The sequence below is a fragment of the Atractosteus spatula genome, chromosome 14 (genome assembly GCF_055471065.1).
Source record: "Atractosteus spatula isolate fAtrSpa1 chromosome 14, fAtrSpa1.hap1, whole genome shotgun sequence".
NCBI lineage: Eukaryota > Metazoa > Chordata > Actinopteri > Semionotiformes > Lepisosteidae > Atractosteus > Atractosteus spatula.
In genome coordinates this window covers 3,976,453-3,994,617 of record NC_142719.1, presented here as the reverse complement: position 1 = coordinate 3,994,617, position 18,165 = coordinate 3,976,453, and the positions used below count along the sequence as shown (strand labels likewise).

Sequence of the window (18,165 nt, the reverse complement as noted above, 5' to 3'; positions counted from 1 at the left end):
TTTCCCCATTCAGACTATTGTACTGGCTTCTGAAATACTCAGATTCCCACAATGCTGCGGTGCTTTAATTTCCTCACTCCAGTCAGTCCGCTCTGCCCCAGTTAGCAATAAACTAGAGGCATTGGCATTACAAATTTGTCTATAAATGTTGTGTTTCTGGAAACTTCAAAGAGTTCAAAAACATGAGAAACAGGTATTTAAGCAGAGGACTTTATTTACAAAAAAGGTTCTCTAACAAAAATGAGAAACGAGGTATGCATGAAGTCAATGAGGTTATGCTATACAGAAGCAAAGTGTACAATGCTTTCCAGTATATATACATATTTTATACAGAGTTTCATTTTAAAGTGCCTTATGGTGGTTGCTACATTCGTAATCACTCACATACCATGATGACTCTCAGGTTCAACTTACTTCTGGTACTTTTTATAACAGTGATTGCAGTATCCTTCACATCTGCTGTTGCCGAAGTTCGGACAGCTTCTGTGCCTGCAGGGCCTTCTGTCCAGTGCAGCAGCAGCCTGGGCTTTGCCTGATGGACCAGAGGGACCTTCCCTCATCTCCCCACAGGCCGACTCCTGCAGCCTTTCATGCAGGGGCTCTTGTTTAGCCAGAGCCGGCGTCTGGGAATGAAAGCATGAGAGAAGTTACAAGTGAGACCATACCATGCATCCAGCTCATTGTGCAGCCGACGGGAAACTGATCTGCAGATCTCGCCCCGCTGTCACCTGAGAGAGACCAGCTTTAACAACTGAGCAGCCTCTTCCGGACTCCTACAGCCCCTGTTCTGTGCAGCTCTCCAAATCTTCCATGTGTCCCCTTGTTCATGTTTCACGTTTGACTCTGAAAACGTTCCACTAGGTCTTCAGTGCCTTTTGGGATTTTGAACACTCGAAGGGCCTTGATGTCTCCTTTTTAGTCCTGATCAGAGGTTTAGGCCTTGTAGCCTGTTAGATGAGGATGTTCCTTTAAACCTGTGAATACTCAGCTACTCTTCTCTGGAGTGACTCCAGAGCAGCAGTGTACTTTTTGGTAGGTGGTGACTAAAACTGTACACAATGTTCTAGTGCCCTACAGAATACTAACATAAGATTCCAATCTACATATTCAATTAATAATAATAATTAATAATAATTGCTTACACTTATATAGCGCTTTTCTGGACACTCCACTCAAAGTGCTTTACAGGTAGTGGGGACTCCCCTCCACCACCACCAGTGTGCAGCCCCACCTGGATGATGTGACGGCAGCCATAGTGCACCAGTCCGCTCCCCACACACCAGCTCTCAGTGGGGAGGAGAGCAGAGTAATGAAGCCAGTTCAGAGATGGGGATTAGGAGGCCATGATTGGTAAGGGCCAATCACGGGCCTTACACCCCATGTTCAAGGGTAGGGGTTACACCCCGACTCTTTTCAAGAAACACCCTGGGATTTTTTAATGACCACAGAGTCAGGACCTCGGTTTTACGTCTCATCTGAAGGACGGCGCCTGTTTACGGTATAGTGTCCCTTTCATCATACTGGGGCATTAGGACCCACATAGACCGCAGGGTGAGCGCCCCCTGCTGGCCCCACTAAAACCACTTCCAGCAGCAACCTTAGCGTTCCCAGGAGGTCTCCCATCCAGGTACTGACCAGGCTCACACCTGCTTAGTTTCAGTGGGCTGCCAGTTGTGAGTCCTAATCCTAACAATCTGTCTTTATTACTTTCCTACTGTATATTACACAAAAAATATGTCAACATAAACTCCTTTTCATATTAGTATGTAGTTCTTTAAACCCAGTGTTTCCCATTTTCTATTTAGTTGATTTCTTTGCTATGTGCATGGAGCACAGTGGGACCTGTCTACTGTATATTAATGCCAATAGCCACGTTTAATGAATGTTGTTTATTAGCATTTCTTTTGCTGCCACAACAGTGTTTGATAATTCCCCTGCTTTGTTATCTTGTTGAACTTGACTAGTTTCATCACTACACCAGAATACAGATCATGGATATAAATTAGGAAGAGCAGTGCTAATTCTAACCCAATACCCTCAACTCATACCCTGTGGTGCTACACTAATTACATCAGCCCATTTGGAGCTATCAGCCTTTATCTTATCATAGTATTTACATTAACCAATTCTCAGTTAAAATACATGTACTATCTTGGATGCTTGTGAATTTCAATTCAAGAATGATTATTTTAGGAGGAACATGATCAAAAACAGGCTGAAAAGCCAAATATACTATTGCACATACTGTGTGTGTATTCACTGCTACAGCGACTTGTTCAAAACACCCTTAACTTAGTTAAACAAGTCCTGTCTTTTCTAAATCTATCTGAAATCTCATTGCCACACAGATTATCCTTTAGTTTGATCCTAGTATCAGTCTTGATACATTTTCAGAGGAATAGAATTCAATAGTTCACTTCTGTTTTGTCTCCTTTTTTGTGGATGAGCGCTACATCAGCAATTTTACAGTAAAAAGGGATTAGTTCTGTCTTTATACACACTATTTTCATTACAAATGAAAACACTCGGGGGGGGGGGGGGGGAAATGTTCAATTTAACGTTTGCCTGTTACGGGCATTTTAAGTCAATGGAACAAGTAATAGGTGTATGCCATACTGATAAAAAGAAAAACAGCAAACAACGTTTCAGTCGTGCAGCCCTCTTCAGGTGTGAATACAGCCAATTTTAATTCAATGGGCCGTACTGAACATCTTGTAATTACATACTCCACCACCAGGTGTCACCCAAGAACAAGACCAACTGTTGTGTACTCGCCCACCTATCCTTCCATTCATCCAGTCCTCATTCAGTTTAAAAGTGCTGTAAATATATAAATAAATATATAAATAAATAAATATATAAATTGTGAAGTCCCCTCATAAATATGTCGTAAGGTGAATTTAACCTTACAACATATTTATGAGGGGACTTCACAATTTTATCAGTTTTCCTGATGATGATTCAAAGAATGTGAAGTGCATGTAATAATTATAGAACAGAGTGATGAAACCATTTCGGAGACAGGGATTATTAGGAGGCCAGGAGGAAATTTGGCCAGGACACTGGGGTAACACCCCTACTCTTTTCAGAAACGCCCTGGGACTTTCAATGACCACAGAGAGTCAGGACCTCGGTTTTATGTCTTATCTGAAAGACGCCACCTTTTTACAGTCTAGTGTCCCCGTCACTATACTGGGGCATTAGGACCCACACAGACCGCAGGTGAGCACCCCCTACTGGCCTCTCTAATATCTCTTCCAGCAGCAGCCTTAGCTTTCCCAGGAGGTCTCCCATCCGGGTACTGGCACGTGTGGCACGGTGATATAGCTGCTGGCTAAATGGCATTGATGGTAATAAAATAAATCCCATTTACCCCAGAGGTTCCCCAAACACTTAGATATAGTAGGGGACCCACTTCATTCACCACACAAATGCAGTTCCCACCTGGGTAATGTGTGGCAGCCGTTATACACCAGAAGCCATAGTGAAGAGCGCCACCTACTGGTCCAGCAGCACCATCTCCGATTGTCATTATAACGCTCTGCCCTTTGCCCCTCGGGTCATCTCACCTGTCTGGACTGCGCTGCCCTTCTGCTGTGGGTCAGGAAGCACTTCTCACAGACGCCATCGAAGCTGGGGTTTCCCAGCATGCCGCAGCCAGCTGCGCGGCACTTGGGCATGTTCCTGAGGGTGGAGGCGATCTGAGGCGGCTGGCCAGCCGGGGCCTGCTGCCTGTCGGCCTCGCAGCCCGGGGGCTCCGGAAGGGGAAGGCCTCGGTGAAGGAGAGAGAAAGGAGAACACAGCATTACCCAGGCAGCCGACACAGGCACGCGCTCTGCCGGCGCCTTGTTTTACAAAAGTGCGCCGAAAGCCGCGGGGTTCGGAGATGCTGTGAACGGGATACAGATGGAGGAGGGGCTGGTCCAGGCAGCGCCCTGTGTGACAGGAGGGGAGGCGCGCGCGGGCGGCCGGAGCCCCACTTACCCCGGCTGCAGTAGCAGACGGTGCAGTAGCCGGAGTGCTGCTCAGTCCCGAAGTACACGCACCCGGGCGTAATGCATCGCTCCCCGGGCGGCTGCTGGCCCCGAGAGCCCGCGCCCTGCCACCCCGGCGCCAGCGCCTGCGCCAGGCGGGCCTCCCGGGGCTCCGACGCCTGCGCTTTCTTCTGCAGGCAGTCGAAGCACAGCCCGTTGAACGTCCGCGTCTCCCTTTTGCAAGCGATGCACCGCCCGCACAGCAGGTCCATGGGCCCGGCCGCCGCCGGGTCCTTCTGGGCTCGGGCGCGCCGGGCCTCCCTCGCCTCGCCCCCCTCCGTGCGCGGGTGCGGGCACGGCCCCGTCTTTGGCTCGAGGGCGTCGAGCCGTGCCGCTGCCTGGCCAAGATGGCTGGCATTGCTCCTGTGCTGCTGGCTCTTGGGGTCCGGGGCAGGGATGTGTCCCGAGGGGGCGGACGCCGGCCCTGCTGGCAGCTGCACTTTCGAGGGTCTGTCTCCGTAAAAAGAGCTGCCTGAGCTGTATTCCCTTGTCTCCTGCTTCCCAGCCCTGTGTCGAGGATGAGGGGCCATGGAGGGTGTGTCTTTGCAGTTTGAGAGCTCGCTGCACTCATGGCAGAACGGCCAGGTGAACTTGGAGGCAAAGTAGAGGCAGTGCTCTGTGATGCATTTGTCTTTGGTGATGGAGAAACTCGGAGAAGTGGACCTGTTCCCCTGCTCCCTGCTGGCTGCCTGCGCGCCTTCTGCTCCCTGGCTCAGCTGGCCACACACGTAATTCACCAACCTAAAATAGTCCTGGACCAAGTTGAGGTTTTCTGGTAGGTTATTACCTTTCAATCTGCAAAAACAGCACAAACAAAAAGTGTTTTTAGCATTTCAAAGACGGTGTACTGTTAAGAGAGGAGAACTTAAGGACAGCGAAGTCTTTTTAAAATGATAGGTTTAGGCAGACCTCCCTTGAAATCCGTTTCCCTTACACAACAAACTTGTACTTTAATGGATTCCATTATATGGGAATTGTGGTGTCATGTTTTGGTCAGTTACCACAAGAAAGATATTCTAGCTCCAGAGGCATTATTAAGGAGATTAATCCTACTAATTTTAGGTCAGAATGAAAACAGCATATTCCAACAGGCTAAGGAAACTTTCTATAACAGAGATTTCATGGGGACAGGATTCAGGCATTCAAAATCCTGAAAGGCACTGATCACATCAGCACTGGAGACTCCTTCAGCACAACACCAGGACCTCCTGCAGCTATTATGTTTTGAAGCTCAAGAGGCACGTCTTTTTTGCAGAGGAGTGTGGGAGTAAGGAGTAACTCCTGTGGTGAAAGCTGACTGTGTGGGTACCAATAAGAAATGGAGCTCTTAGAGCATTAAGCTACTAACAACCAAACTCACAAGGTTTGCCAAATGGCTTCCTTTTGTTTGGTCTTAATTAAATGAAAAACTTCATTCAAATAGTGGTTTTCAATTAATGGCATTTTTATAAAAACCTGTCAAAGCCAGAGGAAATTAATAAATAAACTTTCTCCAATCAATATTTATTTCTCCTACTAGTCTGACTAATTTGATTGTATGCCCCTCTTTTTAACAAAAACAAGTTAAGACATTAATTATATGAGTCCTACCAACTTCTCCTCTTCTTCCTCTTTCTTCAGACATACAGATGTAAGCAATGAAAATGTATTCCACTGGTCTGCAGGTTTCAAGAATTTGTCACCCTGTATTATATAATCCACTACATCACAAGTCAACACAAACAAACCAAACAGAGGGGGGAAAGGAACAGAATCTCTTTAGTTCTGAGCAGAGAAGGCTACAAAAAGAGTTGGCAAGTCCACCCAGAGCACTGCTTTGTTATCAACAGCGAAACAAGATCCCATGGACGGTGCATGTAGGACTAAAAACAACAGATACTTCCCTACTTTAGGTTTGTGGGTGTCCATAACTGCCTAGCCATGTTATCAAAGCAGCTGAATTTTGTAGAATCCTTTGCTGAATGAAGCCTAATTTAGCTGCAAATACCCAGCTGAGTACGATGGACCTCATCTCGTGTCTCATCTTATTTTCCAACAGTAAAAGAAAACACTCTCACCTGGTCGCAGGGACAGTGCTCTTTCCAACAGAAACAGCTGTCATCTGCAGGTAATTCTGAAGACATATTTGCTTCGCTGTCTCTTCACATTCAGGAAGAAAATGAACAGACATGTCTTTGGGGCCATTCTTGGTGTGCGTTACCAGAGGCAGGATCTCAGTTTCTGTGCAAAAACAATGCTGTATATTGTACAGTCCATTCCGTATCAAATGACACACATTATTTCACGCCATTTCCATTTCTCACAAAGTCTACGTCACACCACGTGAACAATCACTTGCAGTCCTGTGCACATTCCTGTCTCTTTTTATATGCAAGGTAAACAATATCAATATTGGTAACTGTATATCCTATACCTGCTGTACTGTATATCTGTATGGACTTTGTACTGCATGTGACAGACTGTATGTATAGTGCAATGGATGGAACGTCCATTTCCAAGTGTATTATTTTAAAGAATGAGGCAGATTTGCACATTTTGTACATGTGGCCTGAAGACGTGTTTGTGTTTGAATGTAATATGTGGTGTCGAACAGCCACCTGCTTGTCAGACATCTGTATCTTTGAGTCTTTGACCTGTCGTAGCAGATCCATGGGAGAAAACTCTGTAACCGTCTGTCATGTCCATGAGATGTCTGTGTTTCTTAAACGAGTTTATCTTACTAACTATCCTGGCACACAGCCAGTCCTCTTAGCCACAGCAGCCGGTATCGGGTCATCTGTGCTGCAGAACGGTGTGTTCTATGTTCAGTACACCTGCACCACAGTGCCTGCTTCACCAAAGGCAAAATTGTCAGATAGGTCTGACAAGGTGTTTTGGATTTAAATGAGCTGGCTTCAGGGCATAACACTGAAAACTGACAAGCCTGCAAAACTGAAAATCACAGAAGCATTCTCGCTATAATAAAGAGGTAGCATTCCTACAGGCTCTTGTGTTTTCACACTATGTCTAATCCCTATGCGGCATGTACCACTGTCTGCTCACTGCAGTGACACCTCTACAAGAAAGATACATATTTATTTTAAGGGTACCTCTTACACTGTATTAAAGACAATTCGATTTTTAAGTTTTACAGTCCATTTTTATTCGCTCAGTGTTTTCCTCGCGTCACAAAACGAGTCAAGTGAATCTGTTTGTTTGTCATACCTCAGGTGTGAATTGATCAACTTTGCTGTTTTCCTGAGATAAATGTAGTCTAAAAGTACTGTCTGAAGTCTTTTTCAGAACTATAATGAAATCAGTGTGAAGGACTGTATAAATATCTACCATGGCAGGTAGTACTGTATGTGTTCCATACACCCCTTCAAAGCTGTGGCAGCTGGTAATCGTGATAACCCACGCTTAAAAGAAATAATTGCTCATTCAATTAGTGGCCATTGTAGCTGTTAATTATACATCAGATTCTTGCTGTTGAAAATAATTTATTTGACCACAACTTGGCCTGTAGCTTGTAAAGGTATTTGATTATACATGTTCATTCTTGTCGTTCTGACATGTGTTTTGAAACAGTGGCTCAAGGTATATGTCTTTTAAGGCAGCAAGCTATTTCAGTACTATGGGAGTATTGCATCACCTCTAAGTGGGAGAACAGTGGTCCCTATAACAGATTCTGTACACTACAGCCTTCAGCTGGAATTTCCCCTGTACAAACGTCACTTCGATTCTCTTAATGACAAAAGAGCTACAGACATGTTCCGTTCCTTTAAGAAATATTTTTGTCTTCATTTTTAATACCGTATTACGAAGCACCACAATAAAACCACAGATGCTTAATGGAAGCAATGACATCCTGAACAGAAAAAAAATCTTTTTGCAGTTAAAATTTTAAATGTCCTTTTTTCCCCCCACTAGAATCAAGACAATGCCTTACATTTTAAATCTTGAAGCAAAACATTCTTGTGCGGTCCTTAAAAATAAATTGCTCTTCTTTAACATTTGATTAGCACAAAAAAATCAGAAGGTGCTAACAGATTAGGCTGTTCATTATTACATGCTGTACATTACTCTGATGTACAGTCAACTCCTTTTTGTTGTATTGTGAAATGAGAGTGTACTTAAAAATGTGCTTATTTTGAGCTTTATATCAATCTCTGCAGTTCTGTTTAAGCAAGTTAAGAAAACAAATGACTCATTTGTTTGAATTCAAAAGTGTAGTTTTCTTAGCATCTTGTTACTAATACCCCCAGGACTGCATTTCTGCCTACAGGTGTTCTGTAACATGGCTGGATCCAGTGGATGCAGAGCACATTTTAATCAGCATCCTCCTGAAATTGGCCAGAGAGGAATCTAATTTTTTTTACCTTGCCCGGGAGCACTGAAGTCCACCAGTGGGGCAAAACAGCTGTATGGATACACACATCCCAGGACCACAGGAAAGTGGTAACACTTCTCCACATCCCACAGGAGAGGCAGATAAATCCCCGCAGGCCCTTGGACTGACTCGGACGCGTCGGGAGTCTCTTCCTTCGTGTTGCCTGCAGGCGAAGTTTGTGACAGCGAGACTACAGTCAGCGGAGGAGTTTGCCCACAAAAGCGCTCTCGGCATATTTACCCAAACCAAACAACAGGAGCTCACTCGATGTATGTAAAAACCTGCCAAGGAGCTCTCACTGAGTCTGGGGAAGCTCCGGAGATGGGAATTTGCTTGTTGTTGCGTTGGATTCTCACGCAAGAGTGAGGTCACAGTAGGGGCTTCCAGACTTTTGCCTGTATTCCTAAACAATGTCCACAGTCCAGGCTAGACTACACCTGTTATTTTTTCCTTTTGTACATTGCAAGAGAACAACACGCCTCAACAGGTGTCCTGGAAAACGATTCAAGGTGCTAATTTGAGAATCCCTGTGCGTCTGTCGGACTCTGTAGCCTTTGGGAGCTTGTTCTTCCTTTTTCCAGAAAAGGAGGAATGGTGTGACCTTTTCCTGGCAGAACGTCCGAGATCTGCTTTGCAAGCACAGGGCTGTGTACTCCCCTGCAAATGACATTAACTACACAGTTCAGATCTGGGCAAAATTAGTCTGATGTGTGATGTTTTCTTTTGATGTTGACTAAGGCCTATAGTAAATCTCAGCATCGGCCCACTCACCAATCACAAATTCCAGAACAGGTGTCTGATAGCAGCTTGCCATTGTGTGGAAGCACCATGCCTCTGCCTTAGTGATGGGTGGATGAAAGCTCTAGTTTGAAAGGCTAAGAGGCAAGTTTAACTGCTACACCACAGGCTTGATTCACCTCCTCAGACAAGTGATTCTGCACTGAAGGCATGCCGGAAGATGTTGGACACTGCAGTGGGATCTGTTATTCTTTTTATAAATGGGTTAACAAACATAATGAGAGTCTGAAATACTCACCACCCAACACTATGATTGGCCTCCGGATGACATTAGCCAAAACGAAAAGGTAGATGTCTTGGTACGAATTTGCCATAGGTGCCACACCTTCAGATTTGGGGTCCACCAATCTCACGATTCTCTTCCATTCTTCACTGCCCAGCTGACAGAGCAATTTGTGTTTTGGAAAGGGAAAAGGAGCAGAGTTCACCATCACAGAGTTCAGAAGATGCTTTAACATGTACAGCTTTCAAATTAACAGCTCAGCGCTCTTTGAAGAATTGCAGATTATTCCAGGAGGAGACAATTTCACCTACTTCACTTTTTTAAATGAGCTGATTCCACTCAGCCTACCTGACCCCATTAGCAACGCTTTGTCCTTAAATACTCTACACAGCAGGGCATTCTTTTCATCTCCTCTTTCGCTGTTGTAACTACAGAATACGTTAATATAGGGAATGCAATGTTGGGGGATCAAACATGGTTATATGTATTATAATCTATCTTTATAAAAAGTTACAGGGTACAATATAAGAAACCAAGAAAGAAACTGTTAACATTGGACAACTGAATACACAGCAGGTTGCATTTCATCCAGGTTTTTCACTTGTGGGTGACACACTGTGCATTAATCACGTATTTTCAGAGCTACTGTACACTCTGGCAGGTTTTCCATGTTACACGCAGACCGGAAGCTAACCTGGCAGAGAGCTGGGCTGTTAAACTGGGAATTTGGTTTATGGTGAGATTAACAGGAATTACAGTATGCTTAAACAATTGGCAATTCTTTCCAACCAAGAAACAATGCAGACATTTTCCAACAAGAAATGCATTATTTCTAGTTTAGGGGATTTACTCTCAGAGATACACTAAGGCCAAGCCTTCTTTGTACTGAGTATTAGCCTGTGAAACTGTCCCTTCCCCTGCTGATAAGTGGAACTAGGTGCATTTCTATAAAAGAAAGTTCTGAACACAGCATGTCATTTTTCTATGTAGCTGTATTGTGCTAGTCTGGTTATTTTATTTTATTTTTTTTTGCACTTGCACTCTATCACATCGATTTTTCCCTTTAAACTTATTCTCAGTGTAAACTAAAACAGCCATGCACCGTGAATAGAAGTAAATAAATCAGAAGAATAAAAGAAGTTGCTGTATAACATTAATGCTAATACCAAGAATTAAGACCCAACACAGAGCAATTATCTCGAAACCTCAATCTGCCTTTTTGGCACTCTGAAGGATTTGGATTATAAGAACTGCATTGTCTTTGTGAGCAAAGAAAGTCTTTACATTAATGATGTTTTTTCTTCGTCTTAAGGCGCACTAAAGAACATTTATGGGTCTGCGGATAATGGTGGCGCACAGGGCAGTTGTGGTGTCCGGGCACACAAAGCTGGGCTTACCGCTGTGTGAGAGGCGACGCGCTGGTCGCTGGATCCTCCGGGTCTCCCAGTCCGGTGAGCGGCTATGTTCAGCTCAGCGGGGCTACTTTCGTCCATAGTGTTATAGAGAGCGGTTCTCAGCACCAAGTCACTGTCGCGTACCCCCCACATGTACAGAGAGACAGCATCCAGAAGGTTGTTGTTTTCCCCTGTTCGTGTTAAAAGCATCTGTCGTCATTATTTAAACGGCGGAGGAATCCTTGCTGTTATCTCAGGTGAATTTACGGGAAGCAGATACTGTATCAGTATAAGACATCCCCTCGAGGGACGAGCAGCCTAAACTTTACGACGAGCTCTGAAACTTACTGTACTTGCACGTACGGGGCAAAAATTTAACTGGGCACCCTAATGCCTCCGGATTCCATTAACCATTAGATACACCGTGTCATGCAAGAGTTTGGGGTTATTTTTTTAAATAATTTGATTTCACTTTTTACGAACACAATGATTCAACGCATATGTACAACATAGTAAAAAAAAACCTATTAGATACCACTGAAGCCGATATGTTAGAAGTAAAAACGTATCGAGAAAACTAAGATGTGCGTGTTAAAATGGCTTTTTACATAATGTTTAAGTGGCATAAACGACAATAATAAACTAAACAAATAGGGTAGTTCAAGTAGGTGGCTGTGTCCGCATGCGTAGGCTGCAAAGGAACAAGTAAAGGTTTATTCCCTGCTGAAAAGAGAAGGAAAGAAACGCGTTTCGGCTGTGGAGCCTTCTTCTTCACTTGTTACTTGTTCCTAAACATCTAGAGTTTGTTTTTCGTTGAAAACATTTTTTTCGTTAAGCAGTAAGCATTCAGTGTTTAGGATTTACAAAAAATATATATTTGTATCCCCACTTCGGAATCGTAAAGGTTAGGAATATCCCATACCGACGCGTCCTCCCCAGCACCGACCAAAGCATTAAAACTAAACGAGGCTTTTCAAGCGAGGTTACGAGCTGGGCAACGTCAAAACGCCGCTCCCGTTTATGAGAAAAGCGCACCGATGCCGGGCAGCTGATGAAGCGCTTCCGACTCTTTGAAACAGAATCAAATGAGAAGGTTTGGCTTACCGCTGTTCCTCAGAGGCGAGAGGGCGCTCGCTTGTTCGCACCCGCTGTCTGCCAGGTGTCTCCTGAGCTGGAGATCAAACAGCGACTCGCTGACGATCTCCGCGATGCGCGGCCTGGACGCGCTGTAGTCGCTCAGGTGCACGCTGTAAGGGTGTAGTGTGTCGAGGTGATGGACAGCAGGCTTGGATCTCCTCTGCCTCCTCAGATCTGCGGCGATGTTTTGCCTCAGAAAGAGCGCTTTGGTCAGGTTGCTGTCTTCAAGAGACTGGGGGAGCCGTTTTCTTTCCGCCATGTCCTACAGAATGCTACAATATATAAATAGCCGTTAAAACTGTGTTATTTATGTGTGTTCACATTCAATGTTTCTTTCACAATTCGTCTGTGAAATCCGCAAAGGCACTGAAAGCCGACGCAGCATGTGTACTTCAGAAGAAAACCTTTTATTGACTTCGAACCGTCCAAGAAAATTATTTGAAAATAAAAAAACACCCGACAATTCATTTTTGAAAGTTTAACTAGCAGTCTTAAAAATACGATGTAGAGCTAAAATGTTTGATATCTCGCGGTTCTGAATAATATTGATACAGACAGCAATCTATCCACTGTTAATGCTACGCTTTCTGTAACTACGGGTCTGAATCAGAGAAGCAAGACGTTAGGCGCGCTGTAGCCTTCAATATTAATAGCTCGCTGCACTGCCAACACACCACCATTCAAGTTGATTTACGATAAGACAAAGATGAAACAACTTTACACTTAATTATGATACGTGTTTTAAAATTACACTTTTATACTGTAGGCCACATAGAACACTATATTTTAATTATTTAAAGCGGAGGTACGACGCACAGCATTAAAATAACTATTAAAATACGTAAAATAACATCTTACGGCAAATTTAAAGCAGTTCAAAAGGGCTCCTCCTCAGACCGGTTTCCAGATTCAGTATAATGTCGCAAATGAGATTCAGATGATTGCCAAATAAAATCATTTCGTAATATTCACACGCACCACATCGTACCTGGAAATCGGCGACGGTATGGGTTAATCATATCTGATAATTTCCATTACCTTACATCTCTATCAGATGTGTTGGTTTTTTTTTTCAAAAAAAACCTCGGGCTTTTTTTTTATTCTGTTAAAAATGTCTAATTCACTTAAAGTTTGAGATTTCCGTCGTGACACTCGTGAAATGGGGGGGCAGAGATGTAAGCAGTGGGAGTAGCAGGAGGGGACTTTCCGAGCTCTAAAAATAACACGCCGACTTCTCAGCCCTCGACTTGCGCACGACGGGGCACCGCTCTCGTTCAACCGGCCGGGCTCTCCTCGCCGGTGAGCAGCGAGGGCAGAGGTATCTGCCGCACTGCACTGCCCGGCAGCTGCTGCTGGTGTCGACCCAGGTTAACGAACTCCTGGTCACATCAGAACCCCTGATCTCTCCGTCCGCCGCCGCCGGGTTCCCAAACCAGCGCCTGGAGAGTTAAAAAGCTCTCTTGTCACGGGTTTCGGACGCAACGGGCTGGGGGGGTTACAAAATTACGATCACGGCGCCCATTCATACGAGACGACGCCGGCTTGTGAGTTACCCGTTTCCAACAGCCCGGTCGCAGCGCGGAAGACTCTTCTGCTGCGGTAGAAGGAGATGGGAAGATCCGTCCTGCTGCGTCTCTAACCTTTTTAAAACGCACCTCGCAGAATCGTGCCCTGGCCTCTCCCGGGCTCCATTGCGTGCGGTCGTGTGGAGTGGTGCGGTGTCACATTTTGAAGGTTTTTTTGTTTTTGGTTTGGTACAGCTTTAGCTGCCCCGAGCACGCGAAAGAGCTGTGCAGCGGGCGATAATATGCGCGCTGTCCGCACTTTTACGACAGCTGCAGGCAAGACTTCCTGTACGATAGCGAAACCAGGTTTTGAAAACGGTAAAAAGTCGTTACCTTATTTGAACAGTAAGATTGCTTTCAGGCACGCATTGTGGATGGTGCAGGCAGGCAGGTTTGTGATCCGTCAACAGACTACTTCCTCATACTGGCCCAGGGATGCCACAGATATTTCTGTTCCAGACGAGAGCTCTGGTCTCAGAAAGCGATGTAATTACCTGTATCTGGACCTCAGGCGGCATTGGTAGTGCGCTGCGTAAACGCATCGAAGTCTACACAATATTTAATGTTTCTGCTGCCTCCTTTCTATATAGAGTTTTACATTTATCACCATGGCCTTTGAGAGCAGGGTGCCGTGGTTCTGTAGACGTTGTGTAAAAGGTGCTATATTACACCGCGGTGGACAGACGATCTCTAAATGGGATATGAACCTTAATGGTTCATTATACCATCCAATGCAACACAGTTCGACCCCCGTTTAGCACAAGTCACACAAGTAACTACTGTCGGATACAAAACGTCCCAGATCTGTGTAGAATTACACCCAAGAATTTTTTCTTCAAATTATGGCACGTTTCCAGGAGCCCACTGGGAGACGTTCTTGAACGGCGCTAAAAGTTTTTCCTTTGAAATCCGCGACTGTGGATAAGGAAGAAGACTACGAGCGAGTTGACACGGTTGCTAAGTTGGGACATGATGGTGTGATTTTCATAAATGCATTGACCTTCAGTTGGTTACGATTAATGTGTATATCTTAATACATGCAGGTATGCAGTAATGGAACTTTTCAGTGATTCCAGTTCAGTCTAGATTCACCAGTCCTTTAAAATAAGGACCGTACGCTACGGCTGTGTCATTATCATCGTTATACCCGGGCTATGTTTGATGATGGCGTTTATGGTATTAAAAGTAATTTTATCATTTATGGTATTAAAGACGCCTTTGTAAAACGATTTTAAATTCATACTTATTTGAATGATTCTTACCTATGTTTTCGAAGCATATACTTTCCCCCCAAAATGATTTTGTATTATCTCGCATGTCTGCTTTAATTTTTTTATTGTACAATTTCCTTCATAGTGATCAATTTGAGATTATCGCTTTTAAAGGTGAATATCTTGTTAACCATATTATTACAGTTAATTAGACGTTGCCTACAGTCTGAATGTGTGCCGAAGCATCGGCTGAAACCATATTCAGTAATGCGCAAGGTAATCATTTCAAACCATTTAGAAAGCACGCAGTTCTTGAAACAATGACAACCCTTTTGCTGCACGGTTAACAGCTTTTATATTGCTATTACAAGCAGGTCTAATACAGAATTTCGATCAGTTCTGTCTGTCTCTGTGTCATATACTGTAGCCAGCTGTCCTGACTAGCTTCATACCAACAGATAGGGAGTTTCAATCTAGGTGACCACTTGCAGTTTGTGATGTGACTTGCACGGAATCTGCATTTCCAAGAAAAGGTATCTCTCCGTGGTACCTTATGAATGAAGTAACCCAGGAGTCTACCTGTCACCCAGTCTGTGGTGGAGCATTTCAGTAACAAACCACAGGACAAGTTTCTTACTTTGATATTAGAATCATTTAATCAGCCAAAACACAGCTTTTCCAGGATGTGGTTTCAGTTACAATGCTGGTAAGGTGACAGCTGCTCTGCATGCATGTTCACTGTCTTCAAAATCACACCATCTATGCGAATCCACAGAAACTTTTAAAAAATTTTTAAGCTTTTTTTAAATTAAACAATTAAACTCAAGAAATTGTGTCGCTGTTGTTATGACAATACAGTGTACGCTCGCAATTTATCAGTCACTAGCAACCAAGATGTTGATTTTGTTTTTAATGTAAAATGTAACAGATGTAATTTTAACAGGCCTACAATTTCCTATTGTTATAAAAAAATGTTTGTTTCCTTAATAAAATGCTCTTAAAATGTTCTAAATGTTCTGCTTCAACCCATCTGATGAAGAACAATTTCAGTGCAGATACAGTATGATACATACAGGTGCCTCCTTACTGAAGTAACTAAATCGACTTTCAACTATTTGAAAATAGCTTTACATTTTAAAGAGTATCCAAATAAAATACAAATAATACAATAAATAAAATGGAGTATTATAAAAGCATAAATTGTACCAGGGGGGAAAATAGACTGTTCCAAGCCTATTATTATAAATTTAACCTGACCCCCAAAAAACTAATGTGGTTTTGTACTTTGTGACAATCATGGTAATTTTGAAATGTTTTAATTTAATTCTTTGTATTTAAATTCTTCATATTTAAAACAACAATAATAATAATTCATACTTAAAATGTGGTGTTTCCCCAAATCTTGAAATAAACAGCGATTACCTACGTATTATTCACATCCATTCTTGGAATCTTGTTCACCTTTAATGAACGTGCTTAATCAACACTTCTGCACATTGTAGTATAGAGTACTCCGATACGTTTATCATATATAGAACTGCTAAACCTTGAAAATCGGAAGAGTTCAAATAAATCTGTTTACAACATAAAGGTTTTGCTCCAAACAGTCCTTAAAATTGTTTACCTTATCCCTGACAAATAAATGCCCTATTTTAGGAAGAGGTTTCGAGTAACCCAGCGTTACTGGGTACTGAAACACTGAGTTTTGTCTCTTTTCTGTAGCACACAAATTCAGGCCTTCTGCCTGTTCTACACAAGTAACACATTTGCAGTTTGTCATCTTACTACGTTTAAGTGACACAACTCTAAATTTCGGCAGGGACAGTTCTGTCCTAAATTAGTTGCAATTAGGGTGTTTGGTTTGCTATTGTGAAAAAAAAATAACTTGGATTTTTTTTTTCAATTGCATGAAACAGTCTGTGTTATGAATTTTTACTGAATCTTTACTGGATATTGAAAATTATACTAGCTGTAGGCTTCTGGCATCCAAGATGGCAAGATGTGAGCATTGTGAAATTAATGCTTTATATTACAGACAGCAACGGCTGGAGAAAACCCACCTTACACCGACTTTGTACAGAACCCAGAATACTAACATGCCTCTTCACAGACATAAAGTAATAGGATTACATTGCCTCAATATGATTTTATGCAATGTGCAGTTTAGAAATCTATGTGGAAAAGTATACCCTTTCCGTTCGGTGAGAGCAAGCCAGGAAGAAGCAACGTTTTACTTCTAAAAAGAGTTATGCAAAACTAATGTGCATTAGTTGGGGGAGATCATTAAACTTCCCTTATTGTAAAGAACTAGATGTACTCTAACGTCAAATACGTTATTGTTTTTTTCCAGATAAGTTTATAACATCCCTCTTTTTGAGTGTGTTTGAATACAATTTTGACTGAAATATTGCTTTTGCACAAAGAACTTTTGGCAATAATGCCAATATCAAGATAATCCTCAGAAGAATATTTAATATAGTCCTGCTAATTTCTGTCTTATATTTATAAACAAATATATGTGATGCTATAAAACATGTCTATATTCACTAAAACATTATGAATATTATCACTGCAATAAAAGCATTAACATACATACCAAGCTGCAATTACTGCTAGTAACTGACAGTAGCAATAGATGTCCAACTCTCTGAATTCACAGTACAATGCAAAAATAAGATGTATATGGTAATGTGCAATCTGTATTTACTGTTGCACAATCAGCACTTGTGTTACAACATCGAACTCGAGTGAAACTGCAAAATAATGTTTGGGGGCTCCTTTTAAAAAAATGAAAAAAGGATCATTGATAGAGCAAACATTTTTTTTTTATAATAAACAACGCGATAAAAAGAAACATGGTTTTCTTTTTTTACCTTACAGTTGTGATTGGTTATGCTTCAGTGAGGCTACATGTTATCGGTGAATGGTGGCGGACTGCTGGGAGACCCAAATATCCCTTTTTTCGAAACCCGTTCACTGAAAGTCAGGCTACAGTGAGGAGATTTGACTACAGCCCTGGCGTAGCCCTTTTAAGAGCGACGGCTGGAATTCCCCCTGCTGTAGTCTGCGAAGCTCTTCCTCTCTGTGCATGTGACCTTATCTAGTGAGTGGGGGTTTTCCTCTCTCGTCTTCTCTCTGTGAAGTGGCAGGTCTCCTTAACAGTGACCCACTTTTACACTTTGCCATTCTGCGGATACATGAAGGCTTGTTTTCTGATCTATTGCTCCTTGCATGCACGCACTTTTGCAAAGCAACACCGCAATAAGTTATTTATCCATTTTATCTGAAGTTTCTGGCTCCTCGAGCATAGCCAAAGTGGTAAGACAGAAGATTTTCCCCAGTCTGAATATAATAGAATATAACAGGTGAGAGAGAAACAAAAATCTCCGGCTGAATCCCTTTCCCCTTTGTAGCTTTAGGCTCTAGGAACAAAC

General features: G+C 43.0%; 1 protein-coding gene across 5 annotated transcripts; it reads right to left on the bottom strand.

Moving 5' to 3' along the window:
* Positions 1–194: 194 nt before the first annotated feature.
* LOC148820429 (tumor necrosis factor alpha-induced protein 3-like) lies at positions 195–17,768 on the bottom strand. 5 transcript variants are annotated; one of them, XM_088932235.1, is made up of 9 exons: positions 17,605–17,768; positions 11,923–12,227; positions 10,822–11,009; positions 9,440–9,581; positions 8,393–8,566; positions 6,092–6,254; positions 3,985–4,829; positions 3,570–3,772; positions 195–623 (listed from the first exon to the last, which is right to left on the bottom strand). In XM_088932235.1, the coding sequence occupies exons 2-9, from the start codon at positions 12,212–12,214 to the stop codon at positions 411–413; spliced, it is 2,220 nt and encodes a 739-aa protein (XP_088788361.1). In that variant the 5' UTR covers positions 12,215–12,227; positions 17,605–17,768; the 3' UTR covers positions 195–410. The 5 variants fall into 5 exon arrangements, with proteins under 5 accessions (XP_088788361.1, XP_088788362.1, XP_088788365.1 ...); XM_088932236.1 differs by lacking the exon at positions 17,605–17,768 and adding an exon at positions 13,509–15,731; XM_088932239.1 differs by lacking the exon at positions 17,605–17,768 and adding an exon at positions 12,994–13,071.
* Between the last annotated feature and the right edge of the window lie 397 nt (positions 17,769–18,165).